The 14794-nt window shown below is 41.2% G+C and overlaps 1 protein-coding gene across 11 annotated transcripts in view; it reads right to left on the reverse strand.

Annotated features, from left to right (window-relative positions):
* The window catches only part of ART3 (ADP-ribosyltransferase 3 (inactive)), a 116897-nt gene that overhangs the window by 21548 nt on the left and 80555 nt on the right, over nt 1-14794 (reverse strand). For 4 of the 11 annotated variants that reach the window (XM_051819675.2, XM_008267721.4, XM_070047990.1 and 1 more), the window contains exon 2: nt 1340-1422. In XM_051819675.2, the coding sequence (XP_051675635.1) occupies nt 1340-1408 (69 nt within the window). In that variant the 5' untranslated portion in view covers nt 1409-1422. Of the gene's footprint in view, nt 1-1339; nt 1423-2537; nt 2700-14794 lie in introns of those variants that run through there. The other 7 variants (XM_070047992.1, XM_051819673.2, XM_051819674.2 and 4 more) reach the window with 4 other exon arrangements.

Consider the following 14794-nt stretch of genomic DNA (forward strand, 5'->3'; position numbering starts at 1 on the left):
AGCACTAACTTAAAAAAGGAAAAAAAAGTACTACATATAGCGTAAATCCGTTTTTGTCAAGTAAATACCCACATACAGAAAAAAAGACAGAAAAAAAAAGGCCATATACCAAGGTAGTTCAGAAAGTTTGTGGAAGGGGCTGGTGCTGTGGTGCGGTGGGTTAAAGCCCTAGGCTGCAGCGCCAGCATCCCATATGTGCGCCAGTTCAAGTCCAGGCTGCTCTATTTCTGATCCAGCTCTCTGCTAATGCTCCTGGGAAAGCAGCAGAGGATGATGACCCAGGTGTTTGGGCCCCTGCACCCAGGTGGGAGCCTGGAAGAAGCTCCTGGCTTCAGCTTGGCTCAGCTCCAGCCACTGCAGCCATTTGGGGAGTGAACCAACAGATGGAAGACCTCTCTCACTCTCTGCCTCTGCCTCTCTGTAACACTGCCTTTGAAATAAATGAAATAAATCTTTAAAAAAAAGTTTGTGGAAAAAACAGAATCAAAAGATAAGCTTATTTTTGTTTACAAAAATTGAAATCCATGCATAAGAGGTATATTCAAAAAGTTCATGGAAAATGCTTATTAGAAACAAATTGGGGCCAGCGCTTTGGTGTAGCAGGTGAAGCTGCGACCTGCAGTGCCAGCATCACATAGGGGTGCTGGTTCATGTCCTGGCCACTCCATTTCTGATCCAGCTCTCTGCTGTGGCCTGGGAAAGCAGTACAAGATGGCCCAAGTCCTTGGGCCCTGCACCCACATGGGAGATCCGGAAGCTCCTGGCTTCAGATTGGCACAGCTCCGGCCATTGTGGCCAACTGGGGAGTGAACCAGCAGATCGAAGACCTCCCTCTCTCTGCCTCCTTCTTCCTATGTATAACTAACTTTCAAATAAATAAATAAATCTTTAAAAAAAATACAAATAAATCTATGCATTTTTCAAACATGTTTTGCATCAAAGTAAATTTTCCTTTTAATTCCATTTTTCCACAAACCTTCTGAAGTCTACTCGCATACCAACACACGGGTAGAGTAGAAAAATATACTAAATGTAAGAAATATATGAAAATGGTCATTATATAATCCCTCTGAGGGAAGAGATTGTGGATACTTTTAATTTTCCTTTTTTAAACTTAATTTTAATATTTTGAACTTTCTACAATTAACATGTATTACATCTGTAAAATGAAAATAAAACCACTTGTGATAAATTCACATATTATTCACATGTATTTCACATATATTCATTCCTGTTTACCTGCTCTCATTTCCATCATCAATCCACAGAGATGTTTCAGGCGATGTTAAATCTAGAGTTCCCATTCCAGTGACCACACGCTTCCCATTCCCAGCATTACCTGGAAGACGTCCATTAGAATCATGGCTGCCAGCAGCACGGTGACCACTTCACCATGTCCTGTCTTCATTTTTCTCTTCTAAACTAAAAGGAAGAAATTCTAATTTAGCAGACTTTAAAAAGTGGTTGAGAGAAACGCAGCAGGATGATACTACACATTTTCATTCCGGGTAATGGTGGATATTGTGACATGCAGAAAGCTTCGTTTGGTTTTATGTGATGGTCTAACATTAATGCCCTGATTTTCAGATGAGAACTTCAGCGATTTGCTAAAGACTAAATCTGCCCCTTTCCATACTCCTCCAGACATGTCTTTTCTCTCCCACGACACTCACTGAGAGTTATATTGTTTTGTGTCTCTAAATCACCCCTCGGTATGCACAGGAAATACAATCAAACTTAAAAAGTCTCAAATCTGTCCCTTAGCACTCAGACTGTAAAAATTCTCCAGGAACACCCCCCCCCCCAAGCACACGAGCCATTTCTCTATTACATTTGCAAACTAAGGCATATTTGGCATGAAGATGATGAGACTGGTAGACACACAGATTATTAGAGCTGGTCTCTTTCCTCAAATGTTTGCAGTCAAGAAAAGCCTAAGGATAAAACATGTGTCTTGCGTAACTTTCTGAAGGCAGGAATGAGAATAAGAAGGAACTGGGTAGGCAGCACTTTCAATAAGATTATACAACTCTACTGGCTGAATGCCTAATACTCATTCCAGTACTCATGATATGGGAAGGGGTAAACAGGAGGATAAGAGGCCCTCAACAGCTGACCGTATCCCAGAGCCATCAACCAATTTAGAGATTAGAGAGGTTCCTCCCGCATACCTCCAATACAGCTGCCATTACTGGAGCTGACATGAAACCTCTACTTTATCCTACCATCACCATGCTCCAGATTCCAAAAACAGGAAAGAAAAGCAAGGGAAAGGGAGAGGATCTTCCCTTCTGTAGTCCACTTTGGCCCCAGTTTCCCATCTTTGTTCAGAAGCAGTTTCTTTTGCTAAAGATATTAAAATAAAGTACCAAAATGTCACTTTTGTATTAAAACTTCTCTCTCCAAAAAAGATTTGCAATTCAACACTTGACAGATACCCTGTCATAGGCAGAATGTGCCAAGCAAGATCTGGATCAAGGTTTCCCTGAAAATCCTTGACTTCTGTAATCTCAGTGTAAATAAATCAAAATGTTTACCTGGCTTTTGTGTCTTGGAAGGAGGTTTAAATGATGCTAGGTCTCAAAATGATTCCCCACTCTCAGTGTGGTGAGCGTGTCTTCAGGAGGGGATGTTGTTGACAGTGAGGGCTGAGAAGGGAATGCTTTTCCTTTTATAAACACCCCCAGCTTGGCAGTGGCACATTACCCCACTTGTCTTCCGCTATTTATATCTGGCCCCCACACTATGCCTTGGAATCACCACCATTAACACTTTAAATCTCCAAGTGGCTTGTAAAGCCACAGCGATTCCCTCTAACCACACACAGCATGATTGTTCATTCAGTTCTGAGCCCACAGTTTCGGGCGTCTCTCGGAAAGAAATCCCTTCCCCTTTCTACCCTCTGATACTGAGATGTCAAATGAAAGCCTGGGTGTTCCACTGGCTAAATTATTCACATTTCTAAGGACTGGCTCTGTAAATCATTGGCCATGGTGACCGCCATTACGATTCACTCAACTGGCTTACTATATTTCAGGTACTGTGGCAGGTGTCAGGACACACAAACAACTAAAACAAAGTACTGAAGAGTATTCACAATCTGACAAAAGACACGACTACGCATATTTAACCAAACTACAACAGGTTAATAACCCTAAGTATAGCAAGCTGGTGAGAACACTGCAGAGGGAAGGGCTTGGCAGCGTCTGCAATCACAGCTTTCATTTAAATAAGGTGCACGTGGTAACTATACTCAATTCTGAAGAACACTTAGAATTCATGACTATGGGTAAAGACCCATAAAATGTATTAGGAAATTCATGCATATCAACATCAAAATACATTAAGGAAATGTTGGTAATAGTATTTGGATAAAAGCCCAAAACTGAAAACCACCCAAATGGCCATCAATGGTAGAATGGATAAACTGTGATATAACTATATGATGGAATTTTATATAGCACTGGAAATTAACAGTCTAAGTATATATAACAATGTAGCTAAATCTCACAAACAAAATCTTGAACAAGCCAGAAACAGGTGTGTACTGCATGCTTTGATTTATACAGAGTATAAAGTCAGGCAAAACACGCCCACAGCAACAGCAGTCAGACTAGTGGTCACCAGGGGGTGGATGAAGGGGGCACAAGGGAAGCAGTGGAGATGCTGTTAGGTTCTGAGTGTTGATTACATTGACAATTCAGCTTATAAAAATTCGCCAAGCTATATATTTGGGCATTTTTCTGTACATATATATCACTTCAATGAAACATTTTAAATTACCATGAAGTACATGTACATTCACACCATCTACCTCTACTCTTCAGATCCTTCTAAAACTTCTACCTCTTCCCAGCTTACTGGATAAACAATCTAAGTGAAATATACAAAGCAAACTCCCAGAAACAGTATCACTTACAAATGGAGGGGGAAATTTGGTTATAAAGGAAAAAGAGGGGTTGCACATCTTTTTAAGTGTTAGGTTCACTATGATAAAGCTTTTAAGTCTCAGGCACATGGGCTTACAGGAAATGAGATAGTTGGATTCTCCTGTCTCTGGCTTCCAAAAATGTACCAGATTCACCTACCCATCAACAAAAGATTGAGTTAACAGAGACCTAACAATGGATGAAATTCATGACAACTTTGGCTTTGTTCATCCCTAAATGGTTTTGTCTGTTTCTGGTTTTTAACTCTTGATTCCCTGTGTTCATTCATTCAACAAATATTTGAGTCCTTACAATGTACAAGGCACTACTTTAAGTACTGGCATGTATCAGTGAACAAAACTGCTAACTATCTTGTCCTTATGAAGTGTATGTTCTTGTGGGAGGAGGCAGCCAAATAACTAAAATAAAGTACATTATGTACGGCAGAATACAGTCAGCACCACTTTCACTTTGAAGTAGCACCAAGGAGACTGGGAGTTCCTGGAGAGGCTCCAGTTTAGACGGGATGGTTAGGGAGCACTCACTGAGGTGAGATTTGAGCAGAGACTTGAAGGCGATGAGGAGAACAGTCATGAGGATTGTGATGAAAGAATGGTCAAGCAGAGGGAACAGCAAGTGCTGAAGTCCTGGGGCAGGATTCTGCCTGGTTTTATTCAATGTCAATACAACTGGAGCAAAAGAGAGTAGTAAGGAAGAGTAGTGTAAGTGGACACAAGGGGTCTGTTCACTTGCGGTGTTGCCAAATCATCAGCTTTAAGTGGGAGTTGCTCAGAGATAGCTTTGTTCACTTGGGACAAGAAAAGGAGACAGTGGGATGATACAGAACTCTAAAGAAATTGCCCCCCACCCCCACCCCCAGAGAAGCTTGCCAGGGCTTTTATAGTTAGGTAAGTTAGGAGTGTGTTTAGGATGTATAAAAAGGCAATGGGAGGACTCTTGTTTCTTGCAATACACATTTTATATATCGTATAAAATACACATTGCTTTCCTTGCTTCTGGTGGATTGGTCCCCTCTGAGTACAATATTGCAAGATAAACTTTCATGAAATAGCTCACACAAGTAAACTGTTTCAGATGATCTGCCCCGGTTTTTGTGCCCCTCTGCTGCCTTGGTTACAGTATAGGAGAAAAGGTCAGAGAGGGAAGGCTGGTGGGAAGATCATGTCAGTCTCTATAAACACTGGCTTTTACTCCAGGAGAGAGTGAGCAGATCACAAGGTTACAAGCAGAAGTGTGACATAGTCAGACTCATTCTTTACCACAGCAGAGATGACGGTGACCTGAACCAGCATAGTAGCAGCAAAGGTAAGGAGAAGCGTGCTGTGAGTGTCGTTGTTGTTGTTAAGGTGGTAAGCAGCAGATTTGCATGTTTTTTTTTGTTGTTTGGTTGTTAGAAACAGGCCCTTTTTACTGAACTGGTTAAAATTCTACTTTTGAAGATCAAATTAAATATTAGAATTTCCTGATGAGATAGGATGAGAAAGTATTTTTAGGTTCTAAAAATCTATATTTTCAAGGAGTAATAACTCACAAAAGATGAATGGGAATGACCTACTTATCACGACAATGAAAACCTCTAGACTTCAATGAAGGGTATGTTTGGAAGACTGAGGCAGCTGCAGGCACTGGCAGACTGGCTGCAGGAGAGAGACGAGTAAAGGACCTCTGGGAGGACACGGCTGTCACAGATGGAAACAGGGGAACTCCACGTGCAGCAAGTGTCCTGAAGGTCAAGTGAAGACGACATTTTCAGGAAAAAGGAAAGATCAAAAGTGTCAAGTGCTTCTGATAGTATGATGAAGAATAAGGACCAATCACTAGATTAAGCAATGTATGAGGATGAAAGCCTGGTTGGAATGGTCTGAGAGGGAAAGAAGAAAGAAGGGAAAATGGAGAGAGCCAACATACTCAACTTTTTCAAGAAGTTTTTCTGTAAAGCACAGAAAATAAATGAGACAATATGGTGGGTTTGGGGAAAAATAAAGTTTTCAAGAGAATTTTTTTTTTGGCCAGGAGATTTTTTAAAAAATGGAAAATAATAGCATGTTTGGATAATAATCCAGGAGAGAGGGTAAAAAAGGTAATATAGGAGAGAAAGGGAAGAATGACTGAATCCTTTCCTTCAGCAGGCAGAAGGGGATGAGACTTAGCCTACAAATAGGTGGAAGAGCCTTACCTAAGAGCAAGAACAGTTCACCTAATATGAACAGGAGGGAAGGCACAGATGCTGGCAGATGCTGTCAACTAGAGGTTGTAATCGTGAGAATTCTTTTCCAATTGCTTCAATTTTCTCAAAAAAGAGGTGGTAAAAAAAGAAAATATGAAGATCAAAGTGTTAGAGATTTAAAGACTGGAGAAGATGTAAAATAATCATCTAAAAAAGTAGAAGAGTGAATGCAAAAATGACTGAGCTACAGTTAGGGCCTATTTGACTTAAAAATAAAAAAAAAAAACTCAAGATGTTGTGTTCTTTTCCAGCTATATTCAGTTCCCTGAGTAATAGAGAATAAGCAAAATTGAGTTGTAGATTTTCCAAGCAAGGAAAGGACTGATTTTAATTACTGATTATGGGCAAGAGATTTGAATTCACACTTCCCCAAGAAGATTTGTGAATCTTTTTTACAACAGTAAATGATAAGCAAGTCATTAAAACAGTGGTGATGTTACTACTTACAAACAGTAAATGATATTTAAAATCATTAGCCACTGAGTAAATGTAAATTAAAGCTTCTGTTACATCCACAGAATGGTTACAATTAACAGCTAACATCATGAAATGTTGATGAGGGTGTAGAGCAACAGAAACTCTCGTATGTTGCTGGGGGAAATGCAAAATGACACAGCTACTTTTGAAAACACTGGGCAGTTTTTGTAAAGTTAAACATATACATACTGTAAAACTCAGTGATCCCAGTCCTAGGAATTTATTCAAGAAATGCAAGCATATGCTCACATGGACTTGCAATGAAATACTCATATCAGTTTGACTCATAATACTCAAAAACTAGAAACAACTGAAATGTTCATCAACTAGTAAATGGATAAATAAATGGAATAAAAAGTAAAACATTTTTCAACAAACGTTTTTAAAAACAAACACTACGTGCTATGGCGTAAATGGTAAAGCCACTGCCTGTGAAGTGGGCATCCCATATGGGCGCTGGTTTGAGTCCTGGCTGCTCCAGCTCTCTGCTAATGTACCTGGGAAAGCAGTGGCGGATGGCCCAAGTGACCCCTGCACCCCAGGTGAAAGTCCTGGAGGCAACTCCTGGCTCCTGGCTTCAGGGCAACCCAGCTCCAGCCGTTGTAGCCATTTGGGGAATGGACCAGAAGATGGAGGATCTTCTTCTCTAACTTTACCTTTCAAATACATAGATCTTTTTAAAAAATTAACAATAAAAATACTAAATATAATTATCATAAGACCTAGTGTACATATCGAATGTTCTTGAAAATATACATTCACTGGAGCCATCAAAGAAGGAGGTACCTTTCTCTGAAGGGAGGAGAGAACTTCCACTTTGACTATGACCCTGTCAGAATAAGATCGAAGTCGGTGAACTCAAAAGGCTTCCATAGCCTTGGCAACTCATGACTAGAGCCTAGGGAGATTACTGACGCCATAAACAAGAGTGTCAAATTGTTAAGTCAACAACAGGAGTCACTGTGTACTTACTTCTCATGTGGGATCTGTCCTTAGTGTGTTGTCCAATGTGAAGTAATGCTATAACTAGTATTGAAACAGTATTTTACACTTTGTGTTTCTGTGTGGGTGCAAACTGATGAAATCTTTATTTAATATATACTAAATCGATCTTCTGTATATAAAGATAATTGAAAATGAAAAAAAAAGAAAATATACATTAACACAAAAACATGTACACAAATGTTCACAGCAGTATTATATATGACAGAAAAAAATAGCGGCTCAAGATTTCAACCAAACGTCCATCATCTAATGAATCAAAAAACTAGTTAGTCATACAATTGAATACTCTTAAGCTGTGAGGAGGAATTAAGTTTTTATGAGTTTACATTTATGAAATGTCTAGAATGGATGTAATGTAGATAGTGGGTTTTTTGTCTGGAGATACTTGGAGGAAATGAGGCATGAGGTTTCTTTTTAGAATGATGAAGACATTTTATCACCCCAAAATTTCCCTTTTCAATTGCCTCTCTCCACCCAAGTTCCTGGCAATCACTGATCCGCTTTCTTTCCCAGTTCTGCCTTTTTTTAAAAAGCCTGACTACATACTACATCAGTATGCAGTCTTTGTAACTGACTTCTTAGTCCATTGCGTTGAAATCCATCCCTGCTGCTGCACGTATCAGTAGTTTAAGAATAACTGCAGTGATGGTTGTAAAACCCTGTGACCATCCTAAAAACCACCTGACAGTACACTTCAAATGAGTAAATTGTATGCTGGGTCAACTGTATCTCAATAAGATTTTTTTTTTACTTGATACATGCAACAACACGGGCATGAGAGAACTCTCTCTTTTTGGATAACAAAATGTTTTATATCATAATCACAGGGTGGCTATATGATTTGTCAAAAGTCATAGAATTATACAATTCAAATTGATGATTTCTCTTTATATAAATAACACTTAAATATATTTGATCTTAAAAAAAAAACAACAACAACCAAATCTGCCTTGCCCATGTAACTCTTTGAAATTTTTCTCTATGGGGCCAGAGCTGTGGTATAGCAGGTAGAACTGTGCCTGTAGTGCCGGCATCCCATATGGGCGCCCGTTCAAGTCCCGGCTACTCTACTTCCGATCCAGCTCTCTGCTATGGCCTGGGAAAGCTGTAGATGATGCCCCACGTCCTTGGGCCCTTGCACCTGAATGGGAAACCTGGAAGAAGCTCCTGGCTCCTGGTTTCGGATCAGTGCAGCTCCGGCCATTGCAGCCATCTGGGAGTGAACCAGCAGATGGAAGACCTCATCTCTGCCTCTCCGTAACTCTATCTTTTAAATAAATAAGTAAATCTTTAATAAAAAAAAAAATTGCTTTCTGTAATCCCAGACACACAAAAAACTCTAAAAACAGTAAAGCATCTGTAAAGCCCATGGAAGAGGCTGAAAGGGAGCTGGGCGACCCAAAGGAGCCTAGGTTTGTGAAAACCTGAAAGCAAAATACATGCATCTCGCAGACTGGAGGCCAGCAGGCCATTACAGTAGTGAAAGCAAATTACCATCACCCACAGACCAAGCAGGATCAGACAGCTCAGTGACGACCAAGGACCACCAGAGGTCAGCACCAGAGCAAGATACTGCCACTTTTCCAGGCTCGGAAAAGAACTCTGAATCAGTTAACTAAATATTTACTCAAAGACTGCTTCAATTCAGAAGCGACTAAATTTGAATTGGCCATATTAATGTTTCTACTGTTAGTACACACGGGGATTTGTGAACTAAGATAATTTCCAATACAGAGAAATGCAGTTTCCTTTTGGCACATGGTTCCTCATCTATATCGGCACTCTGATTTTGGGAAAAAATGTAGTTTGTTCTCTGCTGGCTCTACTCGTTAGTCTGTGCTTTTGCAATGGTGATTTTTAATTGCTGGTTAAGTATCTCAGCATTTTCTGTGAATTCTGAGTGCCCAACTGTAGAACTCCCTGGCATAGCCTGCTGACATTAGGTATTCTCGTCCTATTAAGTGGCTCCATCCTACACTAACTGAGCCCCCTTGCTGGGCATCCTACAGAAGACAGGTGGCTTAGCCTGGCATAGCCTGCTGACATTAGGTATTCTCGTCCTATTAAGTGGCTCCATCCTACACTAACTGAGCCCCTTGCTGGGCCTCTTCTCACAGAAGACAGATGGCTCCTGCTCCCAGTTACCTCCTCGAGGTCCAAGGGAAACCAAGGACTTCTAGCACAACAATCAATTGTGTAGAGCACTAGAAAAGAAGCTTGGTCTTCTCTCAACTTACTCTGCCATTTCATGATTTCCAACTGGATGGACATGGTACTTCTTTTTCAGATTTATTTTACTGAAAGCAGAGAGAGAGAGAGGGAGGGAGGGAGACAGATACACAGAGAGCGCTCTTCCATCCACTGGTTCACTCCCCAAATGGCCACAAAGGTGAGGACCGGGCCTGGCCAAAACTAGGAGCCAGGAGCTTCTTCAGGGTCTTCCATGTGAGTGTAGGTACCTAAACACTTGGACCATCCTCTGCTGCTTTCCCAGGTGCATTAGCAGGGAGCTGGATCAGAAGTGGAGCAGTCAGGACTCAAACCAGCGCCAATAAGGGATGCCAGCACTGCACGTGGTGGCTTAACCTATTGTGCCGCAGCGCAAGCTCCAACATGATACTTTTTAAACAGATCTTGAAAATTCCCCAGCTTGCTCAAGGAAAGACAAAAACAAACACCCACTACCCTTCATTGCTCAGTGACTCCCTGAAACGTATAGGAGTGTTTCTAAACAATCTCAACCCTTTCCAGAGTTTGAGTCCAGAGGAGCAAGGACACAAAAATTTTATCTTTTCCCCTTCTCCTTTTCTGTTCTGGAATCACATCTTCTACTCTCGATTCCTATTAGGGGTATTGCCTACATGCCATCTCCTTCTCTTCTACCTTGTGAACCTCTTCTGGCCTTATCTACCTTTTCCCTCCTCTAGACTAACACTGATTTCATTTTAAAGGTGATTGGGATACAGACAGAATAGATGTCATAATGAGGATGAAACACATCTTGTATTTTCAAAAACAATGTAGATTATAATATTCAATCCAATATTCAATCTATAATGATTATTTATGTTACATATAATATGTAATATTTCATATGTTTACAAATAACAAAACATGTATGTAATATGTAACATGAATAATATATTGATTGGTATAGGATTATGTATACATTCTCATATTTGTGCATATGTCTGTATTGGTAAATTTTAAGCTTTTAGGCTTTACTTCTCAACTTTTTTCCCCTCCTCCACTTAGACACACATTCCTACCAAGCACAACAGGTCTCTATGGCAATTACTCAAAATGAGTGTGTACAGGTGTGTGCACCATGTTAGGGGAGGGCTATGAAAGAATGTGTACAGTATGTAGTTAAGATGCTGGTTAAAATGCTAATGACCCACATCAGAGTACCTGGGATCAACGCGTGGCTCTGACTCCCGACCCCAGCTTGCTGCTATTGCAGAACACAGGAGACAGTGGTGACAGCTCAAGGAACCGGATCCCTGTCACCCTCATGGCAGACCTGGACTGAGTTCCTAGCTCCTGGCTTCAAGCCTAGTCCAGCATCAGTCCAGCACCAGCTGTTGCAGGCATTTGCAGAGGGAACCAGAGGATAGGTGTATGTTTGCACTCTGCCTGCCCACGCCCTGCTTCCCCCACCGTAAAAGAAGATTTTTTAAAAGGAATGTAGGCATTAACGGTATTTCAAAAGAAACTCCATCAGAAATTTCTATGTTCCCCTGATGTATCTCAATATATTATTTGCATCTCCTAGAATGCCGATAAGCCTCTCACACTGTGAACACTCCACAGATGTTTATGAAATAGGAAATGGGAAGGACTCAGAGAGGAAGGAAAGCCAGTGCCTCTCCTAGGTTTAAGGTTTAAGGTTTTCAGGATTAACGTTAGCAGGAACAGCATCTGCATAGTCGGTCATGAAGGGCAACAATTTAGCTGTCACAACTAGACCTAATAAGTCCACTTCTTTGGGAAGGAGCTTTATTTGCAGGGACTTTCCAGTGAGATCGTTGAGTAATAAGGTATCCTGTTTCTTATCACCTGACTTAACATTTTGGCCTGCCTGAACACTTAGGTGATCTATGATTTGAAACCATATACCCCCACTAAGACTCAAACTCATACTACTAGATCTGGTTACTTGCATGAGTGCACGCACACTCGCGCGCGCGCGCACACACACACACAGTTCACATACAATACTGTGCCAAGCCTTAAGAGTTCAATGTCAGTGCTCTAACATTTATATATTTAATTTTTTCACTATTGTGATAGGAGCACTTAAAAATCAGAAGCACTAAGTTATCCAGTGAGTATTTTCCTAGGTGTTAGATGGAAACTAAAGCCAAGTGACTTTTATCCTTAGTTAACCTGTTAATGTCTTACAAACTTCTTTTGCAATTCTAGATTTCACCCCAGAATGTTTTTGCTTAGTTGAAATCTACATTCAGCCTCTACTTAATTCCTCAAATCGGATAATCTAGTTGGTTATCAAGAAATCTGGACCAAGATCATGGAATTAGCAATTCTCTTTCCCATGGGACAGAGTCCAACCCATAAATATTCAGCACAGAAACAGGCTACTGTGGCACAATTGAAACAAAAATTATTTTGCCTAGCGGCGCTGGCACACCAGGTTCTAGTCCCGGTCGGGGCACCGGATTCTGTCCCAGTTGCCCCTCTTCCAGGCCAGCTCTCTGCTATGGCCCAGGAAGGCAGTGGAGGATGGCCCAAGTGCTTGGGCCCTGCACCCATGGGAGACCAGGATAAGTCCTGGCTCCTGCCTTTGGATCAGCGCGGTGCACCGGCTGCAGTGCACCGGCTGCGGCGGCCATTGGAGGGTGAACCAACGGCAAAGGAAGACCTTTCTCTCTGTCTCTCTCTCACTGTCCACTCTGCCTGTTAAAAAAAAAAAATTATTTTGAGGATCAGTTTGTCGAATATTCTAGTATTCTAGGCAGGCATCATTCAAACTGACTCAAGTAATTGTTGAGTATTTGGTTTCTCATATACCAATCCTGATCTGGATAAGAAACTATCTCTGAGGAAAAGAAACTCAGAAAGAAGAGCCAATGGGTGCCTCCCTTGCAGTCCATCTTTTCAGAAGAGACTCTCAAAACACGCACAACACACTCTGGGATACTGGACTGCAAGTGGAACTTCTGCCTGGTAATAGCGACACTACTTAAAGTAGAAAACCCAGGATTTAAATAGGACATTAATAAAATGAGGGGTTTCCTGAGCGCATGAAGTACTCTAAAAGACTGGGAAAGGTATCAATAATGTAGGAAAAGACACTTGAGTGTCTCTCCAGAAAAAATAAGTCCGAGAACTAGAAGTCACAGGAGTCGACATTAGAATTCTTTCCTAGCCAAGGGTCCATTCTCAAGCAACTGATGATAGGGGCAACTCCAGCAATTAGATTTTTCTGAGATTCTCTGCATCCACATGATCTTGGCATGTGGTCGATTCATTCACTCGCTTACTCAGAAAATGAGTTTTCCTCCACATGCTGAACCACAGTGCTCAATGCTCTAGTACTTTTAAATTAACTTTATTTTCTTTGTCACTGTGCTAAGAGCACTGGCAAGTGAGAAGCACTGGATTGTAGGCAGGTATTTTCTTACATGCTGAATGGAAACGAAAGCCAAGTGAATGGAACACTTCTGTACCTCATTCTGCTCATGAACAGGGGAATCTGATCCTTAAATGTATACAGAGTTTACACAAACAAGCAAACCAGATATCTATTGAGTCCTATGTGTTAAGTCAGGTGAGAGATATTAAAAGCTTTAAGATGTGATTCTTGGACTCTAGGTATTATCTAGTGATGGTAATGAATTTAAGACAAAGAAATTTGGGAATCATGATACTGCAAGGAAAGAATACTTTTTTCCGGGGTCAGCACTGTGGCACAGTGGGTTAAAGCCCTGGCCGGAAGTGCTGGCAGCCCATATGGGTGCCGGTTCTAGTCCCAACTGCTCCTCTTCCAATCCAGCTATCTGCTATGGCCTGGGAAAGCAGTGCAAGATGGCCCAAGTCCTTGGGCCCCTGCACCCACATGAGACCCAGAGGAAGCTTCTGGCTCCTGGCTTCAGATCGGCGTAGCTCTGGCCCTTGCAGCCATATGGGGAGTGAACCAGTGGATGGAAGACCTCTCTGTCTCTGTCTCTCTCTGTAATTCTCTCAAATAAACAAAATAAATCTTAAAAAAAAAAAGATTCCTTGATAAGAAGCACATTCTTTTTAAATGCATGACATTCTTCCTCTAAAGGATACTGGCATATAACTATCCTTTCTTCTAAATATATTAGTTCATATTAGTTTAAAGTCCCTAATACTTCATAAACATATAGTTAATTTAAAAATGTATTTAAACATGAACTATTTCAGAGAGCTTATATGATAATTAAAGCTCCGGCTCCATTTGTCCCCAAAAATCACTGCTTCTAACAATTTTAAGTTATTTTGCTTATACAATATCAATTCTTTAAAAAAAATTTATTTATTTGGAAGGCACACTGAGAGAGAGAGAGATCCTTCACTCACTGGTTCACTCTTCCAGATGGCCACAACAGCCAGAGTTGGCCAAGCTGAAGCCAGGAGCTTCATCCGGGTCTCCCACTGGCCTCCTCTGGGTCTCCCAAGCACTTGGGCCATCTTCTTGTGCTTTCCCTTGTGCATTAGCAGGGAGCTGGATCAGAAGCAGCCAGGACTTGAACCAGCGCCCATATGGGATGCTGGCATTGCAGGTAGTGGCTTTACCCACTACACCACAGTACCGGCCCCCAGAATTTTCTTATACTACAACTATATCAATGGTGTATCTAATAACAAATCTACTGACTTCTTGCTATTGTGAAGATTTTATTCAGAGGCTCTTAATTCTTTTCTGAGATGCCTGCCTGGCCTACTGGGGTATTCTCATTAATCTTTGCCACCCTGCTTACTGCTACTCTCAGTCTCATGTCTGAAATTTTTTTGTTGCACAAAGACAAGGACCTTTGCTCCAGTCATCTCTGGTAACACCTTGAAGACTTCCAGGTGCTGTCTTAATTTCTCCAAGTGCTTCTGCCCTGCCTGCTCCTGGAGTGGGCTGCACCTGTTTCCAAAGTCA

Source organism: Oryctolagus cuniculus, chromosome 8, assembly GCF_964237555.1.
Source record: "Oryctolagus cuniculus chromosome 8, mOryCun1.1, whole genome shotgun sequence".
Taxonomy (NCBI): Eukaryota; Metazoa; Chordata; class Mammalia; order Lagomorpha; family Leporidae; genus Oryctolagus; species Oryctolagus cuniculus.